Source organism: Anabrus simplex, chromosome 2 (genome assembly GCF_040414725.1).
Source record: "Anabrus simplex isolate iqAnaSimp1 chromosome 2, ASM4041472v1, whole genome shotgun sequence".
Taxonomy (NCBI): domain Eukaryota; kingdom Metazoa; phylum Arthropoda; class Insecta; order Orthoptera; family Tettigoniidae; genus Anabrus; species Anabrus simplex.
In genome coordinates this window covers 376,458,616-376,473,910 of record NC_090266.1, presented here as the reverse complement: position 1 = coordinate 376,473,910, position 15,295 = coordinate 376,458,616, and the positions used below count along the sequence as shown (strand labels likewise).

At 40.8% G+C, this 15,295-nt stretch overlaps 1 protein-coding gene across 1 annotated transcript in view; it reads right to left on the bottom strand.

Moving 5' to 3' along the window:
* Positions 1-15,295, bottom strand: part of LOC136863554 (calcineurin-binding protein cabin-1) — a 609,489-nt gene that overhangs the window by 390,312 nt on the left and 203,882 nt on the right. Inside the window, exon 8 of the mRNA XM_068225987.1 lies at positions 9,004-9,187. Coding sequence (XP_068082088.1) covers positions 9,004-9,187 — 184 coding nt within the window. The remainder of the gene's footprint in view (positions 1-9,003; positions 9,188-15,295) is intronic.

Here is a 15,295-nt window from a genome sequence, read left to right as displayed (position 1 = left end):
TCTGTCACCTAACAGGCAACACTACTGTTTTGGACTTGCTTATCTTGAGACCAAATTGCATGAATATAGCATTCCAGTTATTCAGCTTCTGTTGTACTTTGGCCTCTTTTATCACCCCATATCACATCATCTGGAAAGGCAACTGCTTTAACCTCAGAGTAGTTGTTGAGTCTATTAACACGTTCACTGTGTACTGGTCAGTAGTAGAGCATGACATACCCACCAACCTCAGCAAAATATTGGTGTGGAACTCTTTAAAAGTTGTAATAATTGAAGTTCTGAACATTGGTAGGATGAGTTCTATCGAACTCATGGACGACTCCCACTCATGCACCTGGTGCGTGACCCACACAGTGACTGATCAAGAGGTAATAGTAGTCATCAGGCAGATCACGCGCCAGGTGCATGGGCAGATTACTGTGCATTATTCACCGCGGATAACAAATAAATGAAAACCAAATGTAAACAAATGCATATCAGCAGATAGGGATCCTCTTCAGAGGCAGCCATGCCAGTGGTGCCCCTGTGTATGAGAGTCCCAAAGCACACTTGCCCAGTGTGTAGCATCTGGTAAGGCTCCCAGTTCAGGGTTACGAGCGAAGACCTCAATGGAATCTTCAGCGGAGAAGATCGACTTAGGAACAGTGGAGATTGCGGAAGAGGCAGCCCAGTACTCGGGGAAAATATATTATTCATCAGCAAGATTTGTTTCCCATGTTAGGGGCGGCTGCAACAGCATCTGTTCCCCATGTATGGGGTGGCCTGAATAATTGCTGGCAGTAACTCTAAAATGCCTTTGAGAGTAGCACCCACATTGTAACAATAGCCTAAAATGAGTGGTGGTAATTACCAGCCTCGGGAAAGGTTAGGGAGTACCCTGCTAAAAGCGATGCATAATTCTTGTGTTGGGGGAGCTGTGATAAGTGGAACCAGCAGTTACTATTACGAAGGTGGGAATAATAAATCCTGATGGGAAAATCAAACAGCTGATGGATTCTGTGGAGAAAGAGAATATTGCAATGATGGGACTGAGTGAGGTCAAGTGGAGGGGAAAGGGAGTGAAAAGGATGAGTAGAGGGTACACCCTATACTGCAGTCGAGGAGATAAGGCAAAGAATAGAGCGATTGTTAACAAAATACTGGATGAAAATGTTGATAGGGCAGACTACGTTAATGATAGTATAATCAGAGTATGAATTAGGATGGAAGAAGGAGTGAAACATTGCGTCCAAGTTTATGCACCCCAAACTGGAAACAGTGAGTAAAAATGGAGGAATTCTTGGAGACGCTCGAGGAAGTAATCACAGATGTGGAAATGATAGTCATAGGAGACTACAATGCGCAGGTTGGAAATGACAGAATTGGTAAAGAAGAAGGGATTGGTCCATTTGGATATGGAGAAAGAAACAGCTAGGGAGATAAATTGGTTGAATTTGTGAGAGAAATAGAATGATTGTGGGTAACACTTGGTTTAGAAAGAAGAATAGTAGAAAGATCACTAGATATGGTTGGGGTGAAAGAAGGACAAAATCAGTTATTGATTACTTTTTGGTTGAGAAAATAAATAAATAGTTGATGGATGTAACAGCACTACCAGGTGAGGCATTTGATAGAGACCACACAGTAGTGGTAGCAAAACTGAAAATAGGTAAAATTATGAGAGTAAAAGAAATGAGTCCAAAGAAAGTAAGAGGATGGAAATTAAAAGATAAAAGAACTCAGGAGGAATTAAAACAGCACATCACTATATCAGAAATATAAAGTGTAGAAGAAGAATGGACCGAATTTAAGAACACATTTGTAAGGTGTGCGGAGATGATTTGTGGCAGAAATTCAGCGAGAGTGAAGGAAAAGGAGACACCTCGGTGGAATGAAAAGGTGAAGGAGGTTGTTAAACAAAAGAAGAAAGCATGGCAAGAATGGAACAGAGATAGGAAAGAAGGAAGAAAGATTAAGTATACGGAAATTAAAAGCAAGTGTAAAAAGGTAGTAAATGAGGAAAAGAAAAAAATGTTGGGAGCGATTCACACAAGAGTTGGAAAAGGATGTTGTATGGATTGATAAAAAAATAAGAGAAAAGAAAAAAATCTACACAAAACAAGTGAAGGAAGAGAGTGGAAATGTAATAACAGACCCAGAGGAGATAAAGAATAGGCAGAAGGATTACTCTGATAAACTCCTGAATGTGAGAAATGATGCAGAAGAGAGTGCAGTGGTAAATGAGGATGAACCAGAAATGGAGAGTGATATTGTAATAGCAGAGGTGGAAATGGCTGTTAAACAAATGAAAACAAGAGAAACAACAGGGATGGATGAAATAAGTGTGGAAATGAAAAAGGCAGCAGGACCTATTAGTCTACATTGGTTATATATGATAATAAGGTGTAAATGGAGGAAAAAGCAAATACCTGATGATTGGTGAAAAGGTGCAATAATACCAGTATTTAAGAAACGTTACAGGAATGTATGTAACAATAATCAAGGAATTACACTGCTGTCACTAGTAGCCAAACTATTGGAGAGAATACTAGATAGAAAGATGAGAGGAAGGGTAGAAAGAAATTTAGGAGAGCAGTATGGATTTCAACAGGGCAGGTCAACGATAGACTGTATATTTACCATGAAATTACTGATGGAAAAAAAAGTGGGATCGGGTAAAGATCTGATGATAGTATTCCTTGATCTAGAGAAGGCATACGATAGTGTTAATAGAGAAAAGGTGTGGGAAACCCTGGAAAGAAGAGGATGCGGAAGGCAATCAAGGGAACTAATGAAAGCAATGTATAAGAATTGCTTCAGTTGTATCCAGACTCCTTCAGGGAGAACAGATTGGTTTAGAAACCAAACTGGACAAAAAGAGGAAGTGTATTGCCTCCACTTATGTTTATAATGGTTATGGAAGAAATTCATTTTTTTTTCTCTTCACGTCGCACCGACACAGATATGTCTTATGGCGATGATGGGATAGGAAAAGCCTAGGAATTGGAAGGAAGCGGCCGTGGCCTTAATTAAGGTACAGCCCCGGCATTTGCCTGGTGTGAAAATGGGAAACCACGGAAAACCATCTTCAGGGTTGCCGACAGTAGGGCTCGAACCCACTATCTCCCGATTACTGGATTTGTATTGAATAGGTGGACACAATATTTTTAATCTTGAAAGAGTTTACTTATTGTATCTTCAATACGGAACAAAATGAGATTAGTTACTTGTTACTGGATACTGGTCGCACTTAAGCGACTGCAGCTATCGAGCTCGGTAGGATGAAATTCAAAAGGAAGCAAAGGCAAGGTAATGTTGTTTGCAGATGATATAGTGATCTGGGGAGTCAACAATACAGAAGTGCAAATCCTACTAGAGGCTTTAACCCTGGCACCGGCAGTCGTCGCGATCGCGACTCATTTCCTTGTTACTCAACCGGCAGAGTCGCTATCGAGATGCATTACGCCAGCGCTGACTAATTTCGAGATAGCGCCTTGATACTCAACATCTTTATGATATATCTTGCATCATGTTGAAGAGGAAACTCTACTCTATATATACAGCACAATTCTGAGGTAGTTTAGTGTGACAGAGTGTGCAGTATACAGGTGGAAAAGCGAAAACGTTTTGCAGACGGTCATTCTCTTGTGCTTGCTGTGGTTGTCCGATGTGAATTAGCTTTTGTGGCGCAAAATGAGTGAATTGTCAGGAAGTAGTGAAATTCGTAATTGTTTGTTTGATCTGGACAGCGAAGGTGATAGTGACGTACTTTTAGAAGGAAATGACGATGATTCTGACAATAATTTGTCAGGTAGTGGCGAGTTATATGACCCTAGGCTAAGTGATTTCGACAGTGATATTGACGATGATGTGGAACACCATGAACCAGCCACTGATGATAATAATGATAGTGATGATAATGCAGTTGACCAAACAGAACCGAAGTGGACAAGAGTTTATCCTCCAGAGCCAGAAATAAAAGTGGAAGAGAAGTTCAAGGTTCGAAATGCAGGTATACGAAATTGCCCACTGAGAAACAGTCCTCCTATAACATATTTCTATTTGCTTTTCTCCAATGCTATCTGGAATCTTTTAGCGACTGAAAATAATAAATACGCACAGGAAATTATTCGAAATAAAACGAATTCCGGAAATACGGGTCCGTAATCTTGTCTGCAAAGATGGGTTGATGTTACAGTATCTGAAATGAAAAAGTTCATTTCTCTAGTTATAGATATGGGCCTGAACCCTAAGAACAATGTTGAAAAATACTGGTGCACTTCAAAGTCGCAAATAATTCCATATTTTTCTAAAGTCATGTCACTAAAATGTTTCAAAATGATGAACTCCATGTTGCACATTAGCTCACAACAATATATTCCCCCAAGTCAACCAAAACATGATGCATGGTATAAAGTAAGAACGTTCCTGGACTCTATAAACACTTCATTCACCGAGCTCGATAGCTGCAGTCGCTTAAGTGCGGTCAGTATCCAGTATTCGGGAGATAGTAGGTTCGAACCCCACTGTCGGCAGCCCTGAAAATGGTTTTCCGTGGTTTCCCATTTTCACACCAGGCAAATGCTGGGGCTGTACCTTAATTAAGGCCACGGCCGCTTCCTTCCCACTCCTAGCCCTTTCCTGTCCCATCGTCGCCATAAGACCTATCTGTGTCGGTGCGACGTAAAGCAACTAGCAAAAAAAAAAAAACAAAAAAAAAAAAAAAAAAAAAAAAAACACTTCATTCAAGAAGTATTTTACTCCCCATCAAAATTTGTCTATTGATGAACACATGATAGGAATGAAGAATAGATTTGTTCATATAATGCATATGCCGAATAAGAGACATGCTTGGTTTGGAATAAAAAAATATGAAGTAGTAGACAGCAAGTATAATTATATAATCCACACACAACTGTACAATGGAAAACGATTCTTGGCAGATTGGACTGATCCGCTTACAGAAAAAGTTGTTGCGCATTTGTTGACTGTCTCAAACCTTTTGAACAAGCGGCATCATATTTTCACTGACAACTTTTACACAAAAATGCCTTTAGCTAAAAGACTTTTTGCAAATGACACCTTTCTTACTGGCACAGTCAATAAAAATTCTAAAGATCTATCGAAATCAGTTCTAAATTCAAAACTTGCCCCTCACACCTCAGTATATTTCAGAAAAAAAAAGATATACTTTTGGTAGGATACAAAGAGAAACGTACAAGAAAACCCGTTTATCTGATAACAACCGGCTGTCACGCAGAGGACAAAACCATTCGAAGCGAAAGTGGAAAGGAAACTATAAAACCAGTTTTGATCCATAAGTATAACCTAAGCATGGGGGAGTAGACTGCAAGGATAAGTCAGTGTATCATGGAACATGTGACAGAGCAACAAGGAGGTACTGGAAAAAAAATATTCTATAACCTGTTGGATATGGTAATTTTTGATGCCTGCATACTCTACAGTTTGAACACCAACAAACCCCTTGAACGTGAGGAATTTATTGTTAGTATTGTCGAAGGTCTTGTAGATGAAGAAGCTCTTCAAAACATTCCACCTGGACCTACAGGAGAAACTGGACATCAGCTGCTACGCCTCCCAGGAAAGAAACTGCGGTTGTGCCCTGCCTGTTCGACTGCAGAAAAAAGTCACGCACCCACTTCTGGTGCCCGGGATGTAATTGTGGTGTCCATCAACAGTGCTACCATAAATTAGAACATTTTTGGAGGCCTATGAAAGTAGGAAGAAAGAGGAGCCACCCTGAAGGTAGCGAGGATGAATCTGACGTAGACTCACGTGTTGGTGCGATGTGCTTGTGTTATTTAAGGTCTATTTTACTTTACAATAGTTAAAGGTAGTGAAACCTTTCTACATATTTTTAATCAGCATAAATTTGTGCAAATTTTGTATATAGTGAAATCGTCATATAATATTGCTTTTTACGTACACATTGCCCAGAACTTTCGGATTATTTTGGAATACTTAGCGTGTGTTGGATACTTCGCCCATACTGCTTCAGGATACTAAATTGGTAAGTTTATAGTATTCTTCGTTCTTTTCTGAATAAAATGACCTGTTGTACCTAAACATTAATTGAAAAACAACATTTTTATGAATTTTTTAAAAGTTGCTTACAAAACTCGCCAAAATGCTTGCTGCTTGAAGGTAAACCACTTGCCGGTTCCAGGGTTAAATGACAATATTGAAAAATATGGCATGAGAATCAGTGTGGAGAAGAGCAAAACAATGGTGATGACAATACAAGAAAGAGAAAGAAAAGGAATTGTTAGTATCAGGGGACAAAACCTTGAGGTTGTTGAAAACTTCAAATATTTGGGAAGTGAAATGCAGGATGCAAGGTTGGATAAAGAGATCGGAAGAAGGGTACAAACAGGGAGTACATTCTACCAGAATGTAAGGAACCTGGTGTAGAACAGAGAAGTTCCTATGAAATTTAAAGAGATAATGTACAAGATGTACCATACCCCTATATTAACGTATGGATCAGAGACTGACTTTGACAGCAAGAAATGAGAGTAAAATTCAGGCCAATGAGATGAAGTTCCTGAGGAGTATAGTAGGGAAGACGAGGAGAGACAGAGTAAGAAATATTGAGGTCAGAAAAGAGATAGGGGTAGAAAAACAGAGTGATAGGATGGAGAAGAATAAATTGAGATGGTTTGGACATGTTATGAAGATGGAGGAGGGAAGGATACCAAAACAAGTGTTGGAAGCTAAGATAGAAGGAAAGAGGGCAAGATAAATGGACTGCATCAAGAACAGTGTAAGAAAAAGAGGACTGTACTGGACTGAAAAACAATTACTGAAGAGGAGTGGTGGAAGACGAGGCAATGGTGGAGAAGTGCCATCAACACCCCGACCTGGCAGGAGCTGGCCAAGCAGAAATGAAAATGATGATGATGATGATGATCGTTAAAACTGTTTCATTACCATATCCATACATTCAAGTGATTAGTTTATTAATATCTTTATTTTTTTTATTTTTTATTTTTTTGCTAGGGGCTTTACGTTGCACCGACAGATAGGTCTTATGGCGACGATGGGATAGGAAAGACCTAGGAGTTAGAAGGAAGCGGCCGTGGCCTTAATTAAGGTACAGCCCCAGCATTTGCCTGGTGTGAAAATGGGAAACCACGGAAAACCATTTTCAGGGCTGCCGATAGTGGGATTCGAACCTACTATCTCCCGGATGCTTTATTAATATCAGAAGGATGTGTGTCTGTACTGAGAGTTTCACAAATAAATAATCTGCTGTTTCCTAGTGGCTGTACGAATACTTATGTCCATGTCTGTATGCGATTATGCAGTTTGGAGTATAAAGAAAAGTATTAGCAAGCCAAGTATTTTCAAATTAATGAACAGATATATTTTTAAAGTATATGTCACAATGAATCAGGATAAGAAAAGTCAAAAGAATTCGACCGCATTGAGTCTAAGCAAATTAAGTTGAGTCTATGCAATTTAAGTAAGGGTAGCAAAATGCATAATGATCAAGTTCTATCGGCACTGAAAAATAAGGATTCTGGAGGAGGATTCAAGTCCTCTAAACTCGCAGTGAGCACGAAGGGGCTCATATGGGAACAGACGGGGCGGGACCCAGTATGCTTTAGTTGTTTACTAATCAAATGAATAAGGAACTGAAGAGTGAATAAAATGCAGCTATCAGTAAAATCAATAACTAGAATAAGGAATTGATTTCTGCAAGTATGGAACTGAAGAGTGAATTGAATTTGGTTAGTAAGGACTGTGTTCAGATAGTACTGAGTTGTCCAATAAAACTGATTGTCACTAAGCTCGATAGCTGCAGTCGCTTAAGTGCGGCCAGTATCCAGTAATCGGGAGATAGAGGGTTCGAGCCCCACTATCGGCAGCCCTGAAGATGGTTTCCCGTGGTTTCACATTTTCACACCAGGCAAATGCCGGGGCTGTACCTTAATTAAGGCCACGGCTGCTTCCTTCCAATTTCTAGGCCTATCCTATCCCATCGTCGCTATAAGACCTATCTGTGTCGATGCGACGTAAAGCAAATAGCAAAAAAAACCTGATTGTCAAAATGTAGAATTAAGCTTTGAATGTAATATCTAGTATGAACAATGAATGAAATTCAGAAAACACTAATATTGATAAAAACATTCAAGCACTTTAGGCCTTTTCAATCATGAAATTATCAGCATTTCACCCCAATGTAGCAGTAGGCTAGTAAGTTGGATTGCTACACCTTTCCAATTTGTTACGGAGGAAGCCATTCCTTTCCAGTTTAGACTCTGTTAACTTAACTGTTAGGTTCTTCAGACTGTCGAAAGTAATCTATGCATCTCGGTAGGTGTACTAATTACCAACAGATGAGCCAAAATTTGCACACTGGGACGAAATGCAGGCAAGCAAGAATGATTTAGTTGGACAATTTGTAATTTCAAATAACAGACCAATCATACTGGAATTATGAATTTACTCATTCAGAACAAATCTTTCAAGTTCCCTATGGGAATTGAAATCTATATCAACATAATAGTACGTCACATTTTGCACAGCAAGGCCCTCGATTTTGCACAGCAATGCCCTCAAGTGGCGCAATGCATATTGTTAGTGACCCAGGCTGTAACCAAAGGCAAATGTGAATGTATCAGAGCAAACCATAAAAGAGAACAATACAGAGATACATTTATGGAGATCATAAAAATAAGGTGTTGGCAATTGTTGATTTAAGGGGCAAAACAACAAGATTAACAGCCCCATAAAAATGGGAGACTCAGTGAATGCACAGTGGAATGGGAATAAATAAATGTATAGTTAAATAACGAAACTGGAATAAAGGATAAGTCAAATTATGGGGATACCTATAATTTACATGTAACAGAATTTCAATATAAAATAGAATCTTTGTTTTAAAAAATAATAAAAAAGCATATTTCACGTTTGTGTAACCAAAGAAGTTGTTACTAAACTATTCCTAACCAGCACCCAAACACTTCAGCATAAAAATAGAGGTACAAATGTACTAACAGCAGAGAGCATGGTACAAGACGGCGCAAAGCCTCGCTCACATTACATTCATCTCTTTCTGCTTCACGTCGCACTGTAGAGCGGACTCGGGCTGAACGTCTCTTCCCTCCCCACACCCACTGGGCCAAGAATGATAGAGAATTGCGGCGACGTTTTCGACTTTTGGTTTCATCATCTGGCCCACCTGTAAACAAATCAACATGCAATCATACAAAAAGAAAGTTTATACTGAAATAGCACACCTGCCTAAGCTGGAAATTTAATCATTGTAGACTGCAAAATATTCGCATACAATCTAGCAATTACATAACATTACCAAAAAGAGACATCTCTCATGAACCAATAAATTAGTTGTTTCACATGACAAGGGAGATAGTGAAGTTTATCATCAGAAACACAAGGATGATCCAGTCCTATTTTCCAGGTGATATTATATCACACAGAGCAACAATGTTCTAAAGTAATGTCATTAGTAAGCAAATAAGTGTCTGGTATTTAAATTGGCAATCACTTTAAAAGAAGATTATTATACATACATACATACATACATACATAATCATTATAGACTGTTATGCCTTTCAGCGTTCAGTCTGCAAGCCTCTGAGAATTTACTGAACGTCGCCACAATCCTCGATTTGCAACTAGTGTTGTGGCCTCATTTAGTTCTATACCTCTTATCTTTAAATCGTTAGAAACCGAGTCTAACCATCGTCGTCTTGGTCTCCCTCTACTTCTCTTACCCTCCCTAACAGAGTCCATCATTCTCCTAGGTAACCTATCCTCCTCCATTCGCCTCACATGACCCCACAACCGAAGCCGGTTTATGCGTACAGCTTCATCCATCGAGTTCATTCCTAAATTAGCCTTTATCTCCTCATTCTGAGTACCCTCCTGCCATTGTTCCCACCTGTTTGTACCAGTAATCATTCTCGCTACTTTCATGTCTGTTACTTCTAACTTATGAATAAAATATCCTGAGTCCACCCAGCTTTCACTCCCGTAAAGCAAAGTTGGTCTGAAAACAGACCGATGTAAAGATAGTTTAGTCTGGGAGCTGACTTCCTTCTTACAGAATACTGCTGATCGCAACTGCGAGCTCACTGCATTAGCTTTACAACAGCTTGATTCAATCTCACTTACTATATTACCATCCTGGGAGAACACACAACCTAAATACTTCAAATTATCGACCTGTTCTAGCTTTGTATCACCAATCTGACATTCGATTCTGTTGAATTTCTTACCTACTGACATCAATTTAGTCTTTGAGAGGCTAATTTTCATACCATACTCATTGCACCTATTTTCAAGTTCCAAGATATTAGACTGCAGGCTTTCGGCACAGTCTGCCATTAAGACCAAGTCGTCAGCATAGGCCAGACTGCTTACTACATGTCCACCTAACTGAATCCCTCCCTGCCATTTTATACCTTTCAGCAGATGATCCATGTAAACTACGAACAGCAAAGGTGAAAGATTACAGCCTTGTCTAACTCCCTGAACCAAGAACTCATTCTAACATCAATTTTCACTGAAGCCCAATTGTCAACATAAATGCCTTTGATTGATTTTAATAATCTACCTTTAATTCCATACTCCCCCAGTATGGCAAACATCTTTTCCCTGGGTACCCTGTCATATGCTTTCTCTAGATCTACGAAACATAAACACAACTGCCTATTCCTCTCGTAGCATTTTTCAATTACCTGGCGCATACTGAAAATCTGATCCTGACAGCCTCTTTGTGGTCTGAAACCACACTGGTTTTCATCGAACTTCCTCTCAACGACTGATCGCACCCTCCCTTCCAGGATACCAGTGAATACTTTGCCTGGTATACTAATCAATGAGATACCTCGATAGTTGTTCAAATCCTTCCTGTTCCCTTGCTTATAGATAGGTGCAATTACTGCTTTTGTCCAATCTGAAGGTACCTTACCAACACTCCACGCTAATTTTACTAGTCTATGAAGCCATTTCATCCCTGCCCTCCCATACTTCACCATTTCAGGTCTAATTTCATCTATTCCTGCTGAATTATGACAATGGAGTTTATTTACTATCCTTTGCACTTCCTCAAGCATAATTTCACCAACATCCTTTTCCTCCTCCCCATGAGCTTGGCTGTTTGCAACACCACCATGACGATTTCCTTTTACATTGAGAAGATGTTCAAAATATTCCCTCCACCTCTCCAGTGATTCCCTGGGATCTATTATGAGTTCACCTGAATTACTCAAAACACTGTTCATTTCCTTTTTCCCTCCCTTCCTAAGATTCTTTATTACTGTCCAGAAAGGTTTCCCTGCTGCTTGACCTAGCCTTTCCAGGTTATTACCAAAATCTTCCCATGACTTCTTTTTGGATTCAACAACTATTTGTTTCGCTCTGTTTCTTTCATCTACGTACCAATCCCTGTCTGCCTTGGCCCTTGTTTGGAGCCATTTCTGATAAGCTTTCTTTTTACGTTTACAGGCAGCTCTCACTTCATCATTCCACCAAGATGTTCGCCTTTTCCCATCTTTACACACAGTTGTTCCTAGGCATTCCCTTGCTGTTTCTATTACAGCATCCCTGTATGCCACCCATTCACTTTCTATATCCTGAACCTGCTTACTGTCTACTGTTCGAAACTTCTCACTAATCATATCCATGTACTTCTGTCTAATTTCCTCGTCCTGGAGACTTTCTACCCTTATTCGTTTGCAGACAGATTTCACTTTCTCTACCCTAGGACTAGAGATACTTAGTTCACTACAGATCAGATAGTGGTCCGTATCATCGAAAAATCCGCGAAAAACTCGTACATTCCTAACAGATTTCCTGAATTCGAAGTCTGTTAAGATATAGTCAATTATGGATCTGGTACCCCTAGCCTCCCATGTGTAGCGGTGAATAGCCTTATGCTTGAAGAATGTATTCGTAACAGCTAAACCCATACTAGCACAGAAGTCCAGCAAACGCTTCCCATTCCCATTAGCTTTCATATCTTCCCCACATTTACCAATCACCCTTTCGTATCCTTCAGTTCTATTCCCAACTCTCGCATTGAAATCGCCCATTAGCACTATTCTATCCTTGCTGTTGACCCTGACCATGATGTCACTCAATGCTTCATAAAACTTGTCAACTTCATCTTCATTTGCACCCTCACATGGTGAAAACACGGACACAATTCTAGTCCTAATTCCTCCCGCTGACAAATCTACCCACATCATTCGCTCATTTACGTGCCTAACAGAAACTATGTTGCGTGCAATGGTATTCCTGATAAAGAGCCCTACCCCAGACTCTGCCCTTCCCTTTCTAACACCCGTCAAGTACGCTTTATAATCTCCTATCTCTTCCTCATTATCTCCCCTTACCCGAATATCACTTACTCCTAGCACATCCAGATGCATCCTCTTTGCTGACTGAGCCAGTTCTACCTTCTTTCTTCCATAAGCCCCATTAATATTGATAGCTCCCCATCGAATTCCATTTCGTTCGCCAAGTTGTTTCCAAGGAGTCCCTCGCCTGTCAAATGGGAGTGGGACTCCATTACTCCCATTGGTCCGAGGCTTGCTTAAAGTGTTCTGAGCTCGGTAAATTCATGAAGCAGGATGCTGCCCTACTTGCACATAGTCCAAGTGAGGATCTCTCCTCTAACGGGTTATGGACCACCGGTGAATTGTATAGTCCTAGCCGCCTGAGCACAAGGAGGGCCACGACTCAGAATATGTCCGACATGCCCACTCCCATTCCATAGCAACTGGTATCCCGACTCTCAGGACCACTTACTAGGCCACTCAGCCGTTGCCCATGGTTCACGAACTAGGACGTGACTACAGTAACCCACAAACATGATATTATTCAGCACTGAATTTTGACAGATGAATTTTCTAATGAAAAAATCTGGGAAGCCTGCAACCCTAGAGCACGCATCACCAGGTGCCAGACAGGAGGACCCTACAGATAAGCAGGGTTGGTTGAAATACCGTCCAACAGGTAGCCCAGTTACTGGGGCTTCATTATACAGGGACATCCTCTCTATAGGGATTATAATTATTTTTTTGCTAGTGGTTTTACGTCACACCAACACAGATAGGTCTTATGGCGACACTGGGATAGGGAAGGGCTAGGAGTGGGAAAGAAGCAGCCCATGGCCTAAATTAAGGTACAGCCACAGCATTTGCCAGGTGTGAAAATGGGAAACCACGGAAAACCATCTTCAGGGCTGCCGACAGTGGGATTCGAACTCTCTATCTCCCAGGTGCAAGCTCACAGCAGCGCACGGGCAACTCGCCCGGTGGATTATAAATAAGGAAGGCTCAAGCCCAAGGTTGGGTAGCTTCCTGGAGTTCCTCTGGAATGGTCAATGAAGGGGTCAACAGGACTCTGCTGACTGTCGGTATTGGTGGGGGTCAAATGAAAACAATAGTTAAGTCAACGGCAGTGTCTAGATTTCAGTTAGGAAAATGAATCTGTCTAGGTACCAGGCAGCATCCAGTTATAAAACTCTTGCCAAACAAAACAGACACAAGAGTACAATACAACATATCGGAAGGACGGTATTAAAAAAGTGAGGCTCTGGATGGGTCGCCTCCCTGCAAAAGTGAGGTAAGTTAGGGTACCTACCCACCAAAGACAAATCAAAGCAGTAAGCAAGATTTCAAAGCTGAGAATCGGTATATTGAATGAAGGCACACTTCCCAGCGAAATAACTGAACTAGCTGACGTACTGGAGAAGTGCCAATTGGACATCGCAGATGTTTAGGAGATGAAATGTAGAGAAAGGAAAGCAGGAACACTGGCCATGTATACAAACTGTTTTACAATGGCAAAGGCAACCTGTGGAATGGCCGCTGCATAATTTTCACCCAACCACGTCATCAAAAGAGCTCTTTCAGTCAAGATAAGTGACCGACCAATGAAGGTGAAGCTTGCAATGAATACAATGTCTGTCTGAATGTTTCCATTCACCCTCCTCAAGTTACCTGTGATAGGATAATCAAATTTTCTGAGAGGACAATGAACACCTATTGCAACAGTTGTCTCCAGACGATCACAACATCTCAATGGGTAACCTGAATGGCCATACTGGACAGATCACCAAGGACTATCCTCAATATCATGGAGGTTTCAGTTTCAGGACAAGAAATGACAATGGAGAGATCATTCAGCTCACATCAGCACATGATCTACCAACAGTGAACACACACTTTCAGGAGGAAGACGAACACCTCGTCAACTGTAATGTTCAAGGCCGCCTGGAAGAATGCACCATATGTGCCCAGATTAATTACATCCCATGCAACCATTAACTGCTGAAACAGTTTGTTGACTGTAAAGTCATCACAGGTGAACTTCCAACATCACAGTATAGGTCCTGATTGGCAAGTTAAAGCTATGTCACCTGCATACTGAAGCCAGCTTTCCAAAGAAGATTAAATTGGTTTAAGCAAAAAGAGATGCAAATACAATGCCTAACAAAAAAAAATTGAAGCACCCAGAAGAAATGGCTAGACGTCAATATAACTTCATATACATACACACCATCAGCTGGTATGTAAATGATTAGAGTTACAATTCTCTGCAACAGGTAGAACAGCCACCAGAATGCATTAGTGTTGTTCATGTTTTGTGTTGTTACCAGGCCTGGTAGGGTACATATGGGGCGTGGACAGTGTCAGATGTTGAATGGATCACAGTACAGGAGATGGAGATGCCACATATTCGTCTGAGACAGCGTTATCAGCACCTGACAGAGTTTGAAAGGGGCCTCATTGTGGGTCTCCATTTGGCCAGCTGGCTGAATCGTGCAATATCCGGAATTGTGGGACATTTGGATGTGACAGTGGCCCAATGCTTGACTGCATGGGAATGTCAAGGTTGCAGTCGACCACGTCTCACCACCGCATGGGAGGATCACTGTATTGTGCACCAAATATTGTACTGTACCCTCATCTACGGTCCAGTAAATTTGCATATTATAAGGCAATATAATTTATATTCAGTTTTATTCATTGCCTCAATGGTCCAGTAATTTGAACGGAGCGCTAAGAGGAAGTTGAACTCCTTGATTTGAGTGCAGGCGCCCATGCATAAGCAGGATATCGGATGTAAGATGGGATGTGTAGCTTCGATGTCATTGGTGAACGTTAAGTTCAAACTTTTGAACCAGGCTAGCTAAACAGAGAACATAGTGGTGATAAGATAGAGAACTTCGTAGTAGTGACATAGAAGAGAGACTACCAACCTTGCGCACTGAAATATGAGAGGTCCAGTCCTGATAGACTCATTTGTTCTACTC